The sequence below is a fragment of the Wyeomyia smithii genome, chromosome 1 (assembly GCF_029784165.1).
Source record: "Wyeomyia smithii strain HCP4-BCI-WySm-NY-G18 chromosome 1, ASM2978416v1, whole genome shotgun sequence".
Classification (NCBI taxonomy): domain Eukaryota; kingdom Metazoa; phylum Arthropoda; class Insecta; order Diptera; family Culicidae; genus Wyeomyia; species Wyeomyia smithii.
Window position 1 is genome coordinate 142,242,255 of NC_073694.1, and position 22,385 is coordinate 142,264,639.

The 22,385-nt window shown below is 37.9% G+C and overlaps 1 protein-coding gene across 13 annotated transcripts in view; it reads right to left on the reverse strand.

The window, feature by feature from the left end:
- LOC129718648 (cGMP-specific 3',5'-cyclic phosphodiesterase) overlaps positions 1 to 22,385 on the reverse strand; it is a 178,739-nt gene that overhangs the window by 22,561 nt on the left and 133,793 nt on the right. For all 13 annotated transcript variants that reach the window (XM_055669638.1, XM_055669630.1, XM_055669628.1 and 10 more), the window contains 6 exons: positions 20,166 to 20,431; positions 18,532 to 18,633; positions 18,088 to 18,441; positions 17,737 to 17,980; positions 1,285 to 1,376; positions 885 to 1,208 (listed from right to left, as the gene is read on the reverse strand). In XM_055669638.1, the coding sequence (XP_055525613.1) occupies positions 885 to 1,208; positions 1,285 to 1,376; positions 17,737 to 17,980; positions 18,088 to 18,441; positions 18,532 to 18,633; positions 20,166 to 20,431 (1,382 nt within the window). The remainder of the gene's footprint in view (positions 1 to 884; positions 1,209 to 1,284; positions 1,377 to 17,736; positions 17,981 to 18,087; positions 18,442 to 18,531; positions 18,634 to 20,165; positions 20,432 to 22,385) is intronic.

A 22,385-nucleotide genomic window follows, 5' to 3' on the forward strand; every position in this document is an offset into this window, starting at 1 on the left:
ACTACTACTGGAGACTATTCAAAAATGCTTATTGGTCATTTTACAGATTGTTTTTTACCTAGTATCAATCAAATATATAAGAAAATTGCGTGGTGGGGCAATGAAAACGCGTGGGGGGGCTAAGTCCCCCCGGTAGCTACGGGCCTGGGATATGATAAGGTCAATAACGTCTGTCCGGACAATGCGACGAAAGATCAAAGAGACTGGTCGCAGTGGAGTCCATACAATAAAATATGCTGGCTACCATTGGGGTTAGTTGTCTGAGGTTATTGGTGGCAACAATTGGTAGATCAATGTCGATTTCGATTGGTGTGGGGGGAATTCCGTCTGTAATGCCATCCTGGTGGTTAATATTGTTAGTCTGTTTGTGGATTCAACGGTATTTTCTTCATGGTTCTGGTTCACACTACCCGATTCGAGAGTATTATTGCTTGTGAAGCGATGAATGATCGCGAACTGCTCACTGAATGAATTACAGATGCATGGGGATTTAGTTTTACCCTGCTGTAAGGCTGATTGGCATTTCCTACTGCTGTCCTCTGACGTTGCCCAGTGCTATGCTGTTTTACACAGATCCGATGGCCTTTAGTCAGGGACTGTGCAGTAGTATAAACCCACCAGTTTTCGAGTGAAGCACCCTCCAGAAAAGAAACTTGAGCGTACAAGCTCTGCTGCTATCCAATAACAATTACTTCATAATCAATGTATCTACAATTTTAGTCTCCAGACAGTTGTTCATTTTGTCTAGTACCAAACTAGGACACAGGATTTCAATCAACCTGCTCAACTTTTATTGAGATTACGTGCTACAAAGAACGATTCATAAGGCTGCCACAGAAGTTACAAACAATACACAACAGAACAAAAAACATAACAATACCTACCTGAAAAATGTTGTTTCCTTCCGAGTTCAGTATCATCACACACTGATCAAAGTGGTGATGCTCCATGGTGCTGGTTGTGTAGAGAATAGCCAGCGGACTATCGGTTTTCGATTGGAACGCGTTGTTCGTTCCCCTGTGATCCAGATCATGGCTTAAACAGGCCACCAGCAGCCCAAGAATCTCCAAATCAGTCATGAAACGCTCCATTTTGCCTGTCTTCATCATTGCGAACATGGTCTGCGCAACGTTCAGAGCGTGGCGCCAGTTGTGATACTTGACTGGACGGTAGTTTTTCCGCACGCTTAGAATCCACCGACATAAAACCTGTGTGCGTGTGTGGTAAAATAGTATGTTTTAAAACATTATGTTGATTCGCAAATGCGAATGGTTCGGTACTCACGTCGTACGGAATGTGAAATTGTTGCACCAGATTGCACTGCAAAAACATTCGCACTACTGCCCTACAGGTGTCATCGTCATCTAAACCGAAATCTGGAAATAGTTAATTTATTTAAGGTTAATTTCAGTTTTTTTAGTAATCTGAAAGAAAACTTTTGTTCGTCATCATAAAACGATGTTTTAAAATACAAAATCTGGTCAAACATGTGTTCCAGTGGATTTAGTCTTTAAAATTTCATAGTACAATAGTTAGCGTGACATAATCACAAATTTTTCGCATCTTGGTGGACATATAGCCAACCTTCCAATCGACAGCTGTAAGAATGAAGGAAATCCGTTGGAAAAATAACTAAATTTCAAGGATTTGAAAATAGAATTTGCCGTAATCCAACGTCAAAATAAACATTACTAATATTAACGAGCTAGATTTCAAAACTCCTTTCTCCAAAAGTAACGATTTTAAAGTTTATGTTTCAGGGTCAGCGAATCCACGGATTAGGGGAGAAACAGAAGCGGATTAGCAAGATGCTACGTAAGAACTGCTGCGACAGCACGCTAATTGTGAAATACTTTTTTCAGACAGTATTATGTTTCTATTACAAAATGCTCACCAGCAAAATGACGGTGTATATGCACCGAAGCATACTGATATCCTCAAAGATAAGCGGGCTACGCAACCATTTCTAAATAGTTCGAGAGTAGAGTAAAATTTTCACGAAACGATAGGCTTACGTTATTTTTAATCGGATCGGGGTCCAAAATCACCACCAATTACTACATCTAGCACGTTTTGAAGAATCCTCGGTTTCTCCATACTATGAAATTATTCCCAGATGATAAATATTTCTACCTATTTCTGCCTCATCTAAAAACTGGCAAAATTGAACAATGCGAAACCTCATTAACATTTCAGGAAATTACCTCATTTACCGTTTATCATTCCATATATACAATATCGCACGCTTAGCCTTGGGGCTAATAGAGGTCTCGATCAACTAGATTAGTTGAGAGAATTCGTTATCGATATTGTTTTTGGCACATTTTGCATGTGTAGGATAAGTACAACGATACACCGTGCCCCAGTGCTGAGTCGAGAAAATTTCCAGCTCGAAAAGATCCTCGACTCGATCGGGAATCGAACCCGATATCACAACCGTGTGGGAGAGCTAGCCGACCGACATCGCTAACCACAGAACCACGGGGACCACCATCATTCCATATATTGTTCCGTTAAATTTGACTTTTCCAAAATATCATTATGATTAAACAAGTTACTTTGGTAGCAGAGGAATGAAGAATACAATCCGGTCAGTTTTGCTTCAAACCAGAGCACTAAGCAGTTTGCAAATGTTGACTTATGATCCAAGATATTTAACCATCATCCTGAAGGATGACATCAAACGGAATACTAGTTCCCGTGCAGTGCATATAGTAAAGCAAGCTCATGAAAAATTCATTTTTGCCACGCAAACAACGTAGATGTTCGTAGGCGGCAATCAGGTCATCTGCCAGTTGAAAATCCACCGACGCACGCTAACAGCCTACGTGCTTTCCGCTGAACACGGTGGAATTCCGAAAACCAATTTCCCCATCATGTCACTCAGCTTCTTCCTTCTAGGCTTGGTCTACCAATGCTACAAAACAACATCGGTGGCTAATGTTCAGCGAAAGGATGCAAACGGATGCAATTTTCGCACCGCATGTATAATGGCGACGGAATGGGCGAACCTGTTATTCCTACGAATCCTACTCTAGTATCGCGGCAATTGACACGATTGGCCGTTCGCAAAGAGGCCATACTACTTTCGAATCTTGTTCCTTGATTGATTATGCGGGGCACGTAAAAATTATAGCACACGTTTTATGGGAATGGGATAGCTTAACATGAAACTTTTAGTATGCTAAGAAACAGAATGAAAAATCCATTTTCCGTGAGCTACCATTTGGAACAGATGATTGTGATTCATTCGTCCTCTATGGCATCCAGGTATGCAATTGAAATACGTTGCAAGCTATTTGTTCGGGTGCTAATGGGTTAAGGCGATATAGCTTGGGAAATGCTTCAGTTATACTAGACTAAGTTAATGTTTTTCGACGTATTACAGAAGATTTGATAGTGACTCGTGTTGTGACTTGGGCTGCAATTACTTGTATGAGAAAAATTTGACCTTCGAATTTTGCTAGACGTCTGAAATGATCTGGCAGTTGATTAACATGTGGGCGATCTGTTCCGAATGTTCCTAATTGCAAATACGGTACTACAGATGGCCATTCCCCTAGCCGCAGCGAAGTTCAAAAGCCTTAAGTCGTTGTCGTTGGTGGTAGAGTCAAGGTTTTCCCTACCAATAACAAGGCGAAGAATTTTTCCCGTCCAGCTTGAGCATTCACATCTCCGATGACGATCTTTATGTCGGGTTGGGTTCGCCACAGAAGGCAGAATCACGAAAGGCAGAAGCACGAAAGGCAGATTAATGAAAGGCAGAACTCTATGACCGTACACACAAGGCAGAATATTTCAAAAGGCAGAATTTCGAAGGGCACGAAAGGCAGAATACCAGGTAGCAAAATCTGACTCACGATAGCCAAGTGCGTGATGACAAATTGGTGCGAATCCTGGTCACGGTATCAAAGCTGCTACTCTACCTTTATTGTTTAATATTATTTGGTAACCAGTTTTGATGTGAGGTGCAAATCAAGCCTAATTATTAGATCTGAAACGCGCAAACTGGTTTGGCTCAGGTCTTAAAAAGTATCACGGCATCGCGGAGAGAAATTTTTCGATGGTAGGTATAACTTACACTAGTCTCAACGGCTTGTTGATTATAATTAACATAAAACAATTCATGCGGCGAAGACGCATAATCGAGGGCAAGGAACCGAGGCGGCACAAAGCCGCCGTGGTTTCCACGGTCCGAGCCGGCCGCCGTCGGAAGCGGCGGCCTCTCGCATACAAACAACTGATCTACTGGTTTTCTAGGATTATTCAAACAGGTTTTCTTTCCCTTAGTTAAGTCCGAACGAGCGGTAGCGAGTAAGGACAGCATACACTTGGACAATAGAGTCGGCCAAAGGCCGCGAGTGTGTGTTGTTAATAAGAAAATAGACCATTTTTTGATTCTGCCATTCGTGCTTCTTTTGATTCTGCCATTCGTTATTCTGCCTTATGAAATATTCTGCCTTTCGTAATTCTGCTTTTCGTGATTCTGCCTTTCGTGATTCTGCCTTTTGATTTTCTGCCTTTCGTAAGAGACCCGTCGGGTTATGGGAACTTTCCGGTTTTACCGTTTGTCGAGTAGAGGTGAGGCGGTATTTGAAAAATCTGCTCTTGATTCTCAATATGCATAGACGGTCTATCTAATGACAGGCGTCATTTTGTTCACTAGTAGCACGAAACAGACGCAGCGTTCCGATTTTTCATCGCCACCTTAGTAGATATAGTACTTCAAAGAAGTGCCCGCAGTCGGGTTACCGCCCGGATCTCACGTTCTCTGTTTTTTTTTCTTTCAAAACTATATGTAGTCTACCCTGATTGACTAAAAAAATAAAAAAATGAATTTTGGCCAATGCGAGTAAACGGTGTCCTAATATTCTAAATGCCAATTTCAAACCAATTTTCCAATTTTTTTTTTCAAATTATTAGAATTAATTTTTATTATTTAATCTTCTACTGCTCAAAATTACTTAGGGAACATCCATAAATGACGTAGCTTTTTTTTAGGTTTTTTGACCCCCTCCCTCCCCCATCGTAGTATTACGTCACAAAGTCAGACCCCCCTCTAGATAACTACGTCACATTGAGCGGGGGCCTAGTGTGGTTGGTAACGTCTCCGCCAACCACGCTCGACGCCTGGGTTCGAATCCCACCGCCGACATAGGTGTCGATGGTTGTGAGGTGGCGTGATCCACTCACAACCAACCCAACTGGTCTAGATTCAATCCTAGCCGACACCGGGAGATTTTCTGAGGCGAAAAATCTCTGGGATCACGCCTTCCATCGCATGAGGAAGTAAAGCCGTTGGCGCCGGTCTGTTAAAAAACGGGTCGTGAGTTAGGGACCTGAGTGTGGAGTCGCCTCCCTGGGCGTCGGTAATTGGCCACAACAGTGGCGGAAATAGACCGACGGAAAATAAGCGAGAATAAAAAAAAAAACTACGTCACATTACCACAACCCCTCCTCCCCCTCCATGACCATTTTTTGAAAATTTTATAAATGAACCAGAAAAGACATGAAAGTAGTTGAAACTACCCTAAACAGACAAAACAGTGATAAAAAAGAACAATAAGTGATAAAAAAGAACAATTAGAACAATTTCTCTTAGTTTTATAATTGCTACGTAGCTTGGCTTAACCCTCCAACAACCCCCTTCTAACATTTCGTCACAAAACTGCAAACCCCTCCCTTCCCCTCGAATGCTACGTCATTTATGGATGTTCCCTTATGGTCGATTACGCGCGGTCGCTGTTTGTTGAAATATTACTAGGGGTAAACAGGGTAAGACCGCCCTGCGGGGTAAGACCGCCCACCGTAGTTTTACTACCAAGTTATAAAATAATTGAAAAATTTCTTTAACGTGTCTATTACAGTATAATTACATAACATTTTGCACGTTTTTTTGTTTTGATAGTGCGCGAACGGTCGCAGAAATAAATAAAAACAACCTTTCTGCTGGCAACCAGTCAATGCGCTATTGTTTTGCGGCAACGGGACTTAAGGTTTTTCAGTCTAAAAATCAATTGTTTTGTTCGTGAAAATACGTTTAATCGCTTGCCTGAATCTATCTTCTTTCGGAAATATCGAAGGCCGTGAGTAATCTTGTAATTTTGACTACTTTTTCGGTCAAATATGAAAATGTTCCACTCGGGGTAAAGTCGCCCACTATACAAGGGGTGAAACCGCTACGTATTCAACTGCTTGTTGTTTTACTTCAAGACCCAAATGCCTCGACACTACAAAGGGAATATTTACAGGATCAGTAAAGCAACTTCAAGCCACATAAAACATCGATGTTAATCGACCATTTTCGATTTGGTTGAAGCTTTTCTAGTAATATATTTTAACAAGACTTTTTTTTTTAAAAAAGTAAACATGTGTGAAAATGGTGTTAATGAACCAAAATAATTTTAGAGCCAGGACGGTGTGTTTGATAGGTATGACGTCTCCGGCAAAATTGAAAATAGTAGTTTTTTACTTTCGAAAAAAATACACACTCTAAAAAAATTTAAAGAAAAAATATAGAAATAAAATTAAAAATATATTTTTTTCATTTTTTTTTGAAAAAAACATGTTTTTGCCTGTAAAATCTACAAAAGGTAAGCTAAAATTTAATGGTTGTTGGATCATGGAGTAATAGAAATATTAATAGCTCAATTTTTGTGAATTTTTTTTTGAAGAATTTTTTTTTGACGGTTTATTTGGTGTATAGAGTCGTTGGTAATTTTGTTCTTCAAATAAAAAAAAAAAACATAGAAAATTGAAAATATACATAAAAGAAATAATAATTATTAGTATTTTTCTATACATAATAAGTCTTCAAAAGAATCATACAGATAGGTTTAATGAGTTTTAATTTTTAGCTTAAAGATAGGTATATTATGAATTCAATATCTTGAAAAACCCCAATTCTGAAAAATCTATCTATTTTGAAAACCAAAAAAGTTACCTAAACATTGATTTGAACTTGAATAATCAGAAAACAAAATAAGTTCAAACTTAGAAAAAAAAATATTTTTCAGATTTTTCACAGTGTATATTTTATTTAAAAAGAAAAAAAATACCATCTACAACTTTGTCAGAGACAGTATACTGATAGAATCAACCGTTTCGGCCCTAAAAATATTGTTAATCCTCAAAAAATGGTGGGCGATCTTACCCCGCTGGTGGGTGGGCTTACCCCGCATGAAAAAGATCTGCACATTTTCTATGAATTTTAAAAATTTAAAAAAAAATCTGGAAAATAAACAAAAATATTTCAGTTCTTATTTTTTAAATGCGGGTATTGAATAGAAGAACCCCTTAGCGAAGAAAAAATGAAATTGCAGCCGCAACTTTTGCTTAAGGGGGCGGTCTTACCCCGCTTACCCCTACAACCGTTAATTGTCGCCAGAAGCTTCATAAACTCTACAAGAAAATTTGAATCGACCGATGAAGAAGACAGCAAAGATGACAATTAACTGTAACTAAAAATTTATAATTTTCTTTATAACTCTTTCCCATGATTTTCTATATTTTTATGACCTTCTAAAAAATAACGCGATTTTATTGGATTTATATTTTTGCTGAAGATTGTAAAACGCTACATTTAGAAATAACAAAGTTATTTGATAAAGTTAGAACTTTCATGCAAAAGATTTTTTTCATTGAAACAATCGAAAAGACTCTATTAGACAAATGATTTTATATTCTTTTGGCAGTAGAATAGACGTGCCTTCAGAACATCAAAAAATTATCCACATATTTTTGCGTACGGCTGAGTAATTTGAAGTTAAACTAACCCTTGAAAAACCGTAAATGGTTGAATAACTTTTTTATTTTGAATCATAGCTAAATCAAATGGTCGGCGTGCGACCAGACCGTGCCAAGCGCCATTTTCTTTAAAATTGAGTTATTAGCACCAGTGGATGTGCAAACTGATAATTTATGTTCCATTAAAGAATGAAATCATTTGAACAGTTCATAGGCGTGTTATAATGAAAAATCTCTGTAGCACTTTGTGAAAAGAACGAAATTGCGTTCGACCATAGTGAACCGTAAACACAGACATGGCATCTAAAGAAAGTGATTGTTTGTAATTTAAACGCAAACTTTGCGATTTATTTTAACCAGTAGCTGATTTCTCCGCTCCGGACAGCTCGTTAATACGACTGTCATCAGAATTAGATAAATAAACAGCCAGGTGGTTTTCGTAGAGCCGAACTTCGTTTCAATGGGCACATCACTTTTTTTCAAGATCTTGTTGAGCCAGACCGAACCAAGTGCGTTTAATTTTCATTTGATATTTTTCAAATAAAATTAAATTTTTTCTTGTAACAAACGTCAGGACTGGGTTAATATACGTTTAATCAATAAAATTAGACAATATCCGTTTCAAAATACCAGAGCATTTCATATTGATACTATCTTAACACTTACCACTTGGTGCGCTTTGGCACCAGGAAATAGAGCAACAGAAATAAAGCTTTGCTTGTCTATCAGCTGTATAATTTTTGATACAGGTTGGACTGAGAGTTGAAGCAGCGTTGATATCTATGTATTACGTTTGACTAGTGAGAAAAATTAGCTTGTTTAATAGTCAAATTGACATGTTGTAGTAAATACGTTGGACCAGACCGAACTGAAGACCATTTTTTAAAATTTTTGTTCGACCAGAGTGAACTTAGTGCATAAGTTTCAAAAATAAAAACCAAATATTTTATCAATTATTGCTATTTTTCGTGTATTTATGATAACAGGACACTCATTAAGCCCTGTTCATTACGTGTTAGCATTGAATTAATGATAAGTTCAAACACGATTAATTTATGGGTGGTCAAACTTCAATTGCTAATAATTTTCTAGAAGGTATAAAATATGTAAAAAATCCAGGAAAAAGTTATATTTAAAATTATGATTTGAGTGTACTTTGCATATAAAACTTTTTATATCTTTTTTAACATAAGAGATAGAAATCCGACACTTTCGACAAAGTTGATAGTAAAACCTTTTGCCACAACTTTTTCAAAGACACTAGCTGTCTATCTCACTGCTCTGAAAAAATAAATTTTTATATTACTAATAGGTGAATTAATCACTCAATCTTACATTCTAAAAGAAGCACAATAAAATTCATAGAAACTTTTCCGAATATAGTATATCACTAAAATCAAATTTGAAGACGCTATTAATTTTGCGCACGAAATCAGCAAAATAAAACACTGTGCGGTGGGGTCCTTGAAGAGAACCGATTTAACCACACTATCGTTCGGCATCCTCGCGACACTTCGCACTGTGGTCCAGAAATGAAAAAAGGTGGTCAAAAGTCATTCTCATAAACGTTACATTTTAGAGCAATACTGTCTTCTAGATCTTTCTAGAGTAAAAAAAGACCCTTCTTTAGACATTAACAGATCGGTGATGAATCCCCCTACAAGTGAGATAAAAAAAATATATTTTCTCTAGAAATCAATATTTTGATCGCCGTCTTTGGCAAAGTTTTTTCAAAATAACATAACAAAAAACTTTGCTGAAGACACTAGGTAGCTATTTCTCAATCCTACTGGGCTATCTGATTATGTTCAATTATGTTCTAAAATAAGAGTTTTTGCCGTTAAAATTCATATTTTGTACCACTATACCTTTGAAATTCGCACTGAATTTTTAAAACAACATCAGACCTTCATTTTTTATATGTTACAGCAGACTTTATTTTATGATAACTAGGTTTCTATCAATTTTTCCCGCCAAAACATTGACTTTTGACAAGTAATTTTCGATTTTCTGTCGTTTCCCAACACATCCCACGGCAAGATTACCACCAATTGAATTATCCATGTGCTCTGCACACACGGCAGTTAAAATTTTTATATTTATATTGAAAAATACATTTTACGCTCTAACTTTTGTATTTCAAGTTTCATCTCAAAATTGTCTTTGAACGACTTTTAGAGCTTGTTAAGAGAAACAATTTACAATGCTGACATCGTAAATATCTCACTTTTACTCAAAGTTATTAATATTTTTCATCAAAAAATATGCATTTTTCATTTGTATGTCATTCTTTTTTAAGGCAAACATAAAAGATATCTCTTGGACTTATTTTGAAGGGCATACTTGACTCTATAAATGGAGGAATTTTTAAAAATATGTTATTTTTTAAATTTGAGTAAATTCAATTTAAAAACAAGACGAAAATTTCAATAATTTCATACATTATGCATATAAAAGCACCCAGATTTATTATTTGGTCCCAAGTAACCTACTACTTCAGGAGCATCGCCATCCATGATTGTCGTCCGTGGAAGGCGAATGTTGGTTTCACTCGAGCTTCTTCCTTTCATACTTGGTTTGCGACGCAATTATTTCTAGTTCAATGCCCCTAGCCTTTTGATCTGGCGTAGATTGCTTCCGCCGTCGCAAAGTTTCTCGTAATAACTTCGAGGTCGTCTGCGAAACCTATGGGTTGACTGCCTTTGCTGACACTCTCAAGTCCCTTCGGAACTCGAAGAGGGTTACGGCGAGGTAATGGATTATCGTGCTTTCTATTCAACATCGCTTCGGAAGGTGTGATACGTAGGGCTGGTATCGACACGAATGGCACGATATTGAGGAGGTCTGTTCAACTCTTTGGCTTCGCCGATGACATTGATATTGTAGCACGAACCCATAACCGTTATGTGCTCAACGGGGTACCCGGGTACCTTTTTAGGTTTCTTGAGACGAAATTTCATACCTAGTTCACTGCAATCAAAAGTGATAAAACTCAGTGACATCTCAAAGTTCATTAGAAGGCAACTTTTGATAACACTTGTTTTATTATAATTACAGGGGGGTCAATGGGGTGGAGTTGAATTTTTTTACCATTTAAATGTCCGACGGGGTACCCCCCGAAAAAAAATAACATCAAAACAACCTTAAAAGTTGCTGTATTTGTACAAAGTTATACCATAATTTAACTACGTTTTTCGTTGTAGAAACATCAATTTTACATTCAATATCATTGTCCAGAACAATAAAAGGCATTGTTTTTGTCATTTTTACAATGAAAAAGGGGGGTTGTTATGTATCTTAACAGCATTTTTTCAGGCATTTTCCCTATACATTTAGAAGTCACTGACAATGTTTTTCATGGTAAAAATATTGTCGGCGGTAGATGCAACAAAGAAAAACGTTGTTAAAACATGGTAATGACAAAAATCGTTTGCAAGTTTACAGTAAAAATACCATGTTTTTTATGGTTACTATAAAAAACATTGTCCGTTTACTGTTCTCACCGCACTATACATCGTAATTTTTTTTTCGGGCCGGGTACCCACAAATTGTAATGCTTGTAACTTTGACAATTTTTATCCGATTTCTATACTTTTAGCACCAAAAGATTCAGTAACTTCTCTTCTTTGAATTCAGAGTCAACGGTGCCTCGAAAAACTTTCTCATTGCCGGAAATCTGGTTTTTCGAGACTGAAAAATTTCATGAACATTTCAACAGAATCTTACAACTATTTTTCCAAAGTCCATAAAACTACTTTCATTTTCATGGTTTTGAATGTTATAGTGATGTGCCCTCAAAATGGTCCTTCCGGAACAGATTTCGCTGGGGCTTCTAGTGACCATAGGAAAACTTTAAATAATACAACGTCACATATCATTTTCAGAACTGTTAAACGACCTTAGACGCCATTTCGGATTGCAAAATGATGACTTCCGGCATCTGGAAGAGAACCAGAATTGACCGAATACCATCGAATATGGATATTTTCGTAATCGGGATGCTACCCAGAGACCCCAAAACGAGACTAGACGAACCAGAAGTCACCATCATAAATTTCGAAATGGCGTGTGAAATTGATTTCCGGTCTATAGGAATCATCCCGATTCCGCAAATAGCCGTTTTGGGTGGAGTTCGGCAATTTTTTATTTTTTTTTCAGAAACCGGAAGTTACTATTTTGATATCTAAAATGGCCGATAGGGTTGTTTCCAGGTCTCTGTATATCATCCCCCCCGAAAGTATTAATATAAGATAATATTGAGTCAATTTGTGCTGTTTTCCGGAAACCGGCAGTCACCATCTCGAAGTTCAAAATGGTACCTTCAGATGGTTTCCGGTCTCTTGGCATCATCCTGATGCCGGAAATACCCGTATTGGGTGGTATTTGGTTATATTTTAATTTCTAGAAACAGGAAGTTGTTATTTTTGAATTCAAAATGACCTCTGGGGTCGTTTTGTGGTCTCTAGACATCATTTTGATTCTGGAACTACTCATATGAGGTGGTATTTGGTCAATTTCAGCTGTTTTCCAAAAACCGGAAGTTGTCGTCTTGAATTTCAAAATGATGTTTGGAGTTGATTTCGGGTTTCTAGGTCTAATCCTCTAATCCCGGAAATACCCATATTCGATAGCATTCGGTCAATTTTGATTCATTTCCACAAACCGGAAGTCGCCATTTTGATATTCAAAATGGCCAATAAGGTCGTTTGCAGGTCTCTGGACATCATCCCGATTCTGGGAGTACTCATATGAGGTATCAATTGTAATTATACCAATAATATTATCCAATATACCTAAAAATCCTCTGTTCCGAAACATATCTCCGAGAAAAAACGGATACTAAAACTATTAGAATCGGATGCAAATTGTCAAAGTTACGAAAGTTTCAATTTGTAGGTACCCGGGTACCCCGTCGGGCATGTGAGGGTGTTTTTTTTTTGTCGAGCACATAACGCTTAAGAAGATGACGAAGACATACATCAGACTGAATGCTGAAGCCGGACGAATTGGACTGGCCATAAACGCATCTAAGACTAAATACATGAGAGGAAGAGGTTCCAGAGAAGTTCCTCTCGCCACGGATTCATATTAGCGGTAATGAAATCGAGGTGGTAGACGAGTTCGTGTCACTGGTGACAGTTGACAACAACACCAGCAAAGAAATTCGTCGACGCCTTATGGCAGGAAATCGAGCCTACTTTGGACTCCGGAGGACGCTCCGCTCGAAGTTGACCATCTACAAAACACTGATCAGACCGGCAGTGCTCTACGGTCATGGAACCCGGACTATGCTCGTGGAGGACCGACGCGCCCTTGGAGTTTCCGAACCGAAGGTGCTGCGTACCATCTGTGGTGGAGTGCAGATGGAAGATGGACCATGGCGGAGGCGGATAAACCACGAGTTGCATCAGCTGCTGGGAGAACCACTCATCGTTCAAACGGCAAAAATCGGGAGACTACGGTGGGCTGGGCGTGTCGTAAGAATGTCGGACGACAACCGAGTGAAAATGCCATGGACCGAATGAAGACGTCTTCTTCGAACAGCAAGGGACACTTCGGCCTGGAGCTGACTGGTAAGGTAAGTTAGCCTTTGCTGAAAATCGTGTCTCTCGTTTCGATGCCCACTCGTTGGATTACACTCTCAAGAGTAATGTTGAACAACGTGCAGGATAGTCCATTTCCTTGCCTCAACTCTATGCGCGCTTCGAAGGGATTTGACAGTGTCCCCGATACGCACACGCAACAAATCACTCGATTCGGAGAGTGAAAATTTGATCCGTAGCAGCGCGTGCTTCTGTGAAGCCCGCTTGGTACTACCCTACGAATCCTTTTGCTAATGAGAAAGATGGTGGAGCGGAATTTGGGAGAGAATATTGTAGACGGCGTTAATCAACGTTATGCTGCGTTATTTTCTGAAAGATATGAAACTGACGGGCCTCAGAACCGTTCGCTATTGCTTTGCAGCGCTTGGCCATGGCTTCACTTAGTCGTTTCATTTGGTTGATATCCATCGTCAATCCGTAACCAGTGTTATAATTATGCTGATCAGATTGCAGCCAAGAGCATACTGTGCGAAAGTCGGTCCAGAATATACAGCGAAGGATATGCAGCGATTGCGTTCTCATATTCGTTTGGTTCATTCGAGCATCAAGCAATGCCGCCATAAGTTCTAATCTGGGGATCAATTGACAATTGAGCGGCGCAGGATATATTGACATAAACTTGAACGACCTCGTTGATCACCGCTCCTCTCAGATTTGGCGTCAGTAGACAAGGGCATTTCCAATATAACACTGTAGAATCTGGATTTCGCCGACATCTGGCAACATCGGTCGATTTCTGCATCTCAGTCGTACACTATAAAAAAATGTCACGATTACTTCAAGTGTTTTTGCACTTGACTCAATTCGTCACATCACACTGCAAGTTGAAGTGATTTAGTGTTGATTTCTTGAAGATTAACACTTTCCAATGAAATGATCATGCGTTGAAAACAGGTTAATGGAAATCACCATCATATTATAATGAATATCTTTTGTATTATCACCACTGTTCCAATCAATTGAATTACGGCTGTAATTCCAATTGACAAACGTCAAAACAATGAAGCGAAACAAAAATAGTGACGACGGCGAACGATGCAAGAAGCACATTCACTCAGAGATCAAAAATTTATTTGAACGTAAGTTTTATTGAATCATTTAAATTAAAGTAACAATAAAACGACTCTTTTACAGATCCTGAAATCCATTGCATCGATACAGTGACAGGGATCATTTCTAGGATCATCTTGTTATTAAATTAAAAATCTCAAATAAAATATATATGAAAAATCTAAAATAAAAAGGAGTCTCTTGATTTTTTCTGAATTTATATAATTATCCAACTGACCGACATTCCGTATCTTAAACATAGGCATATCAACAAAGATGAACATAACAACAGAAAATAAAGTGATTCGCTGTTGGTTTCATCGTTCTTTGCATTAATATATTTCAAAAGATTTTCATTCAACTCTGAAATGTTAGGCAAGTAGTGTAAATTCAACAGCAAATCACTTTACTTCGACGTGATTTTTATTTACAGTGTAGCCTTTGCGCCAAAGATGTTGAAGAATTATTTTACTGTGTATCGTGAAGAAAGACAGAAAACCCAAAGGATTGTAAAACCCCATCACGCAGCTCCTAGCTATTGTTTTCGTTGGGCGTTTACCCCCGTTTTTATTTTTTTTAATGTTGTCCATTGATGTGAATTTTTGTAATATCAATATATACAGGTCGGACTCGATTATCCGGAACATCAAAAAAACATTTCATTCCTGATAATCGAGTTTTCCGGATAATCGAATCAAAGAAAAAATATTAAAATCAGTGGCGTAACCAGAAATTATTTCTGAGGCGAAAAGAGGTGATTTCTTGAGAAGCATAAAAAAATAAATTGGACATTGATTTTTTTCACTTATTTCGAACATGTCCCAAACATGCCCCAAACATGCCAGAAATGACATGAATGGTAACAAATATGCCAGAAGGGATGGTAAAGGTAAAATTTCGGATAAAAAATTGAAAACGAACACCAAAAAAATAAAATTCCGGAGAATCGAGTCTAAAATTCTGGATACTCGAATTCCGGTTAATCGAGTCTCCGGATAATCGAGTCCGACCTGTACTCCCTTTAGATGCGGTCTATACCCATGGTTCGCATTATTCTCTGGATTAATAGCATTATATTTGTTTCAGCGTGCTGTACTACTAGGACTGCGATGCCTAGTGTAGCAAAAGCAACCAAACATAAGCGAAAAAAAGTTGCCCTAAAAAGATTATGGCTTTTTCACCATTGATGTGAATTTTAATACCTCTAGTGAATGCTTAAGTGTGACAAAAGGCCGCAGTGTAAATGCTCACCTGGTTGGTCGTTTCTAAGTTACGTAGTTTCTAGTTTACAGGAAAACTCATTCACGTCTCTGTAAAAGTTATCATTGTTCGGACACTAAGGTTCATACGAATAGCTAAAAGGGTATAATCTTTCATTCTTTCCAGTTTGAGCTCTAAGGCGAAACCTGTGTTTACCAGTAACTTGTACTAAAAAAATCTCAAAAAACCATAATTTATATCTAGGGCATATTTTTTATCCTTTATGTGCATCCAAGTGCTCAGCTATAGACCGTTCCGATAATTATAAATACACTTACGATCAACCGTCATTTCAAATAACGTGCAGTATTCAACCAAACGTTGGTTGCGTCCTGTTGTTTACATCCAAAAGAAACAGATGCTGTCATTTTTTCTAACATTTAGTGTGAAATTTTGAAAATGCGTGGCCTTTCTCCCGAGCAAAGAAAGCGAATTATGCACAAATGGGGCACCGTGAGTGGTCTTTCTATAAGAAAATTATCCAGAGAAGAAGGTATAAATGTCGGAGCAGTTCAAACCGCATTGCGGAAGTATTGTGAAAAGTGCACATTTACTGATGCCCCAAGACGTGGTAGAAAACCCGGGCCTGTTGATCCCACAATGGACAAAAAGGTTAAGGAATACTACAAGCGGCATCCTTCAGTATCAGTACGAGATGTGGCGAGAAAGCTTGGAACCTCGGCGAGTAACGTTATGCGTGCCAAGGGAAGAATGGGTCTGCAGACCCGTCGGAAGCAGAAGCAGCCAAAACGAAATCCAAAACAAGCTGAATCTGTGAAACCGAGAGCTCGGAAGCTTTATGACAAACTTCTAACCAAAAAAATGGGGTGTGTTATCATGGATGACGAAACCTACATAAAATTGGACTATAAGACTCTGCCAGGACCGCAATTTTATACATCACCGAAGGGAAAGGATGTCCCTGGACCAGTGAAAGCCATTTACACCGAAAAATTCGGCAAGAAGGTAATGGTTTGGCAGGCCATTTGTGAATGTGGGAAAATATCTTGTCCATTCATTACGAATGACACAATGAATGGTAAAATTTACGTGAAAGAGTGTTTGCAGAAAAGGTTGTTACCCATGGTTAAGCAGCATAACAATCCTCCAATCTTTTGGCCCGATCTTGCTTCCTGCTATTACTCTAAGCATGCACTAGGGTGGTATAAAACGAATAATGTCACATGTGTCCCAAAGGAGATGAATCCTCCAAACTGCCCTGAAATTCGCCCTATTGAAACATTTTGGGCTTTGACCAAGGCAAAGCTGAGGAAATATGTTAAACTAGCGGACAATGTTAAAAAATTTAAAATAGATTGGCTTAAAGTGGTAAAAATGGTCGAAGAACACACTGTGCAAAAGCTTATGAGTATTGTTAAGAGAAATGTTAGAGAACTCGCGTATCCTACGAAAAATAATCCCAACTTGAATTGCAACTGGAAAGAAAACACTTATTATCTATATTTCAGAATAATATGACCCGAAAAATCCTGTATTTTTTGTTTTATTCAAGAAAGAAGATGTATTTATAATTTTCGGAACAGTCTATACACAAAAGAATAAAACAAAACATGTTTTGGTTCACAGTCTCCCCGACCCCGTCTGACGGTATGTTCTCGATACAATTCCAATACACTTTATGAGTAACAAGCGATCAGGTACTGTCGTCTGCTATACCCATCATTCAATAAACTCAACATTTATATCCAACGCAATGGTTCTCTATTTTTGCGAACATATAATCAATTATCATGGCTTAAATTAAAAATAGTTTTGATTTTCAATAACAATTATGTCGAACTTCCATTAGGGTTATTATATATTATGCATAGTATAGTCATACGGAAATAAATGTAAAACTGATATCTGTTATAGTAATCGTTCATGCGGCTGTAACACCACTATAATCACTTACTTTGATATCCCAAATCGATACAAAACGTGAGTTTAACATTGTGTAACAACACACGTGCCCATGACACCAACCGCTATAGTACCTAAAGCAGCTAATCGAAAACGATTAGCACACAAAGTATTGCTAAATCTAATGTACACAAACAAAGCGCATTTCACTCACCGATGAAAGTGAAACTGTACAGCTTATACTCCTCAGCTGGCGCAATGGTATCATTAACTAGTTTGAGTGTTTGGTCCGGGGGTGCCGTGGCATGGTAGGACAAACACTCCAGGGCTACCTTTTGCTTGGCCATTAGCTTGCAGGCACTCTCGTACATCTGTGTGTTGTGGATTCCTAATCCACAAAAGATGGCGAATGCTTCGAAAATTGAAATATCACAGTTTGTAAATTGTAAATCGTTTTCCTGCGAGTGGCGATAACGAGAAGAAATTACATGTATTCAGATAACCGCTTTAAAAGCACAGTCACGACAGGGATAGCCCCGTTGTGCTTCTGGATGTGGTCACAAACCTTATTAATTAATTGAGCGACACCAATCACAGTTTGCTGACCGTTGACGATCGGCATACAGAGGATGGTTTTAGCGCTGAGCTCGTCTGTCGAACCCTGACCTTCACCGGCTCCATTCACGGTTGCTGCAGACGGCGGCTGGTTCTGCTGCGGGGGATAGTAAATTGGCTTGCCCTTAAGCCACTCATTCACATCGTGGATGTTTAACGTTTCGCCGGTGCTGGCCACATATTCAGCAATCTGGGCCAACGTTGAACTGTTTAAATCATTCACGGAGGGACGGGAAATGTTTGCCGCCGATTGACTGTTGCTGCCCAACTCGAAAATCATCGTGAAGCGGGCCGTGTTGGATTTCTATAATACCAGTCATTAATCGGGTTTAAAACATTTAATTCATATTATCAATGTATAACGATACAAATAAAATTAGAAATCTGATATAACCTGCTGCTTGATGAGATCCTCAACGTCGACACTGTGGCTGGTACGACGGGGCATCGTTTGATAAGATTTTTCCGGTCTGTCCAACATCCGTTCGAGGTGATTCTATATATATATATATATATATATATACATGAGGATGTGGAGGCAAAGTAAGAAAAGAGAAGATGGATAGGATTTTAATTAGATATAGTTGCTAGACAAGAGCGTCAAGAAACGAAAATTGATTGTATGTGCCCTATTGCGGTGATGGTAGATTAAACCTAGGTGGATTTATCGTATGAAAAGGATAATGAACCACTTGCCAAGAAAGCAGGCAGTCGTAGAAATTACGGGAAGTGGAAAACGATTTTTTTTATTAAGTCGTTGTTGCTGATTGATCACATGAATACGTAACTGCACTCTATGTTCTTTTATAGAAGTTGATTTTGGCCTTACGGCCAACTCTATACTAGTTCTTTCCAAGTAAAACACATGACTGTCGGTAATATGCATTGGAAATAATTACCAGTGTTAGCCAGTTAGGTAACAGCAATACAGACTAAAAATTAAACAGTCATTAGAATACGCAAAAACTTTTTGATCAACTTTATTTTTCCAACTTATAATTTCGATTTATCGAAATACTTTTAGCTGCACTGCAGCAGATAATTTTACTTCAACATAAATCTATACTTTTCTGAGAAACAGGAATTCGAGCTGTTTTCGTCCTTATCCACTAGACTTAATAAATTTCGATCGAATAATGCAAAGTCCGCATTTTGTTTACCTTCCCCTTTTTGTTTTTGTTTACGCACGCCGCGAAAACTTTCGGTTGAATTCTCGCAATCTCTTCTCGTCAGCGATTCTTATAGTCGCTTAAGTAGCTATAGAGTCACGATGTGACTGTGAGAAACGTAATTTTGCCTCTCACAAGATGAAGTATTGTGAGAATAGAGCGTTTTGAACTCTTTGTCAGCGGAATGCGGAATTGAACCTTTTGTTCGTGTGTGTTTATAAACTGAATTATATACAATGCTATTCACTCATAGAATGTATAAACTATCGAAAGGCACAGTTTCGTGCTTCATTGCAACTCGTCAATCGAACTTGCAAATTATGGATTACTCCTGAAGCTCTCGTTACAAACGAGTATTAAACACTCCTACGTCCAATTCACAAAACACAAACACAAAAACTGAATAAATCAGAATAAAAGACCAATTTTCGATAAAATACACTTTTCCCTAGAGTAAATGTAGGTAAATCCAAAGAGGTAAAGACATCGTAAAAAATAATCCTTAAAAAATACGATCTTAAGCGTTTGTGCTGCATCTATTTGCATTTTATGAAGTTTAAATTCGAAATGGAGTGCTATCACGTGCAGTTACTTTGTACGTGAAAGATTGCAGCCAGATATGCTTGCATTATGTTATGCTCTCGTATGTCAACTAACCATAGTTGTAACGATTCAGTGCTTTGGCATGAATGAACAGTGCCAACACAGTGCGTTGACTGCTTATCTGACGAGAAATTACCTTCAACCGATATTGATTATTTTCCAGATCTAAGCATGCATTCTACAGGAGTTGTAAGGGAAAGGATATAGAGTTGAACAGAAATTAAAGCTACACAACAGAACAATTAACACTACCTACCGCTTCGCCACAGTCGAGGTCTAGTAGAAACACCGCACAGCGTTCACATTTGAGCAGCTCCCGAGCTTCGGTCATGATTTTAGTCACCAGACACTCCAAATTGTTCTGCTCGGCGAAAATGTTTCGCGCCAGGTTCAAAAGGATTTGATTCCGGCGGTACTCCTGGACGGACATTTCAAATAATTGAGCATTCTGAATGCCTATTCCGCAGAAGGTTAAATATCGTCGGAATATTTCCACATCCCGTTCGGTAAACTCAGGCGATCCTGTGGGAGTAATCATTTTTTAGTTCAGTTTATGTTCCTATTAGGAGGAAATAATATCGCGCGAAATGGTAGGATGGGTCTCAGTATTTTCGTTTTAAGCGGGTAATGTGTATAGTTCAATGAACAAAACTAAAATTAAAATTTTCCGATCATCACTTACTCCAAAACTACCTACTCATAAACCGTTTATCGCAGAACAAAAATTATCTTGCAATTCGATAAAAAATCATTATCAAACCTTAAAAAAGATTACGGGGAACTAGCTGAAAAAAATCGAGGAAACCATTGCCAGAGTAGTTGTTTTAGAGTTTTTCCAAGCAAAACATATATACAGGGTGTTAGGGAGCTCACTTAAAATCCTTCGAGGGGTGATAGAGATTTGATGAAAAAAATCCTTCTACGCGTTGTTGACGTCTTGTACAAGCATGCACTGCATACTAGATCAATGCTTGACACACACAGTGGAGCAGAAAGTTATGTTGTCTAGCTATTCATTTCATTTCTGATTTTGATATTTCAGCTAATAGAGTGTAATTTTCTGAGCAAAACGAGATTTTTTTAAATTCTATACCGTGCTGGATCGAAACCCGTACAGTATCAAAATCCGTACACCTTGATGTTTTTCTTCAGTTTCAAGCATTATAAAAATGAAAATTCATATAATAATTACATGTACATATCCGTTCAGTTGTTGGCCTTCTGTTAAATTAAACTATGCGCCAGTAGGCCATGAAATAAAAATATTAAAAATGAAAAATCAATCGTGTATCGGCTCAGTTGTCATTTCGTTGTATCATTAGAGAATTTACTAAGGAAACGTTCTTCAGATAAAAACGATTTTCAAGTGGGATATGAGTGTTTTACTTTGTGAATCTTTTTGAAATTGATGGAAAAAGTAAGTCTTTGTCATTTTCGAGCTGTATATTGTCTGGTACATAGTGTAAATTGTATTTATTCAACGAAAACTGTGCCGTACGGATTTTGATTCTTGTTATTTGCTTGAATCGAAATCCGTACAGCGTGTGTATCATGTATATATTATTAAACTTTTTTCTTGTTTTCAGCATATAATGGAAGAAAACAAGTATAAATATACGACAAACAATTTCAAACGAGCTGTGACTGAGGTGCGCAAGGGAAAGTCGTATCGGGAAGCTTCGAGAGGTTCCGGCGTTCCGGTTACTACGAAACGCCACGAAAATTGCACTATTTCAGCTGATATAAAAAATTAGAAAACCGTGTGAAACTTTAGGAACCAATTGATCTTCAAAATATATTTATTCGTTAATTTAAAGATAAATTATAAATAAAAGATGTTCATTTTTGTACTTCTATATCTATACGGAGCTGATTTATTGTTGTATGGACTTTGATCCAGTCTATATCGCGTGTGTGTGGATTTCGATTCAATAGTGTACGGGTTTTGATTCAGACAAAAAATTTGTACGGATTTCGATTCAAAACATATTCTATTCAAACATGATTTTTTTCGAGTTTCGGAGCAATTTTATCCATTTTGCTTGAAAATAGTGATAAAATATAAGTAGAACTATAACTAAACATGTCAGTTTAAAGCAATATGTGATTTATTGATTTTATATTGACCGTCGAAAATTATCATGTGCTTAGGTGTACGGATTTCGATCCAGCACGGTATCATTGTTCTTCGATTTTTTAATAAAGAATAAAAATCGTTACAATGACAGTATGGGAAAACTGTCATTGTAGCGATTTCGAGCAGTTTTAATTTGTGATTAAAAAATTGAAAGACAACGATAGAAAATTTTCAAAAATCACGTTCTGCTCAAAAAATGCAGGATATGAAGACTAATATAGCTAAACAACCCAATAATGAATCTTACAATACTGAATAATCACGCAGTTTATTACTTACTCATGCTACAAAAGTTCACATCAATGGACAACGTAATTCTAATTCCCTCACGAAAAAAAT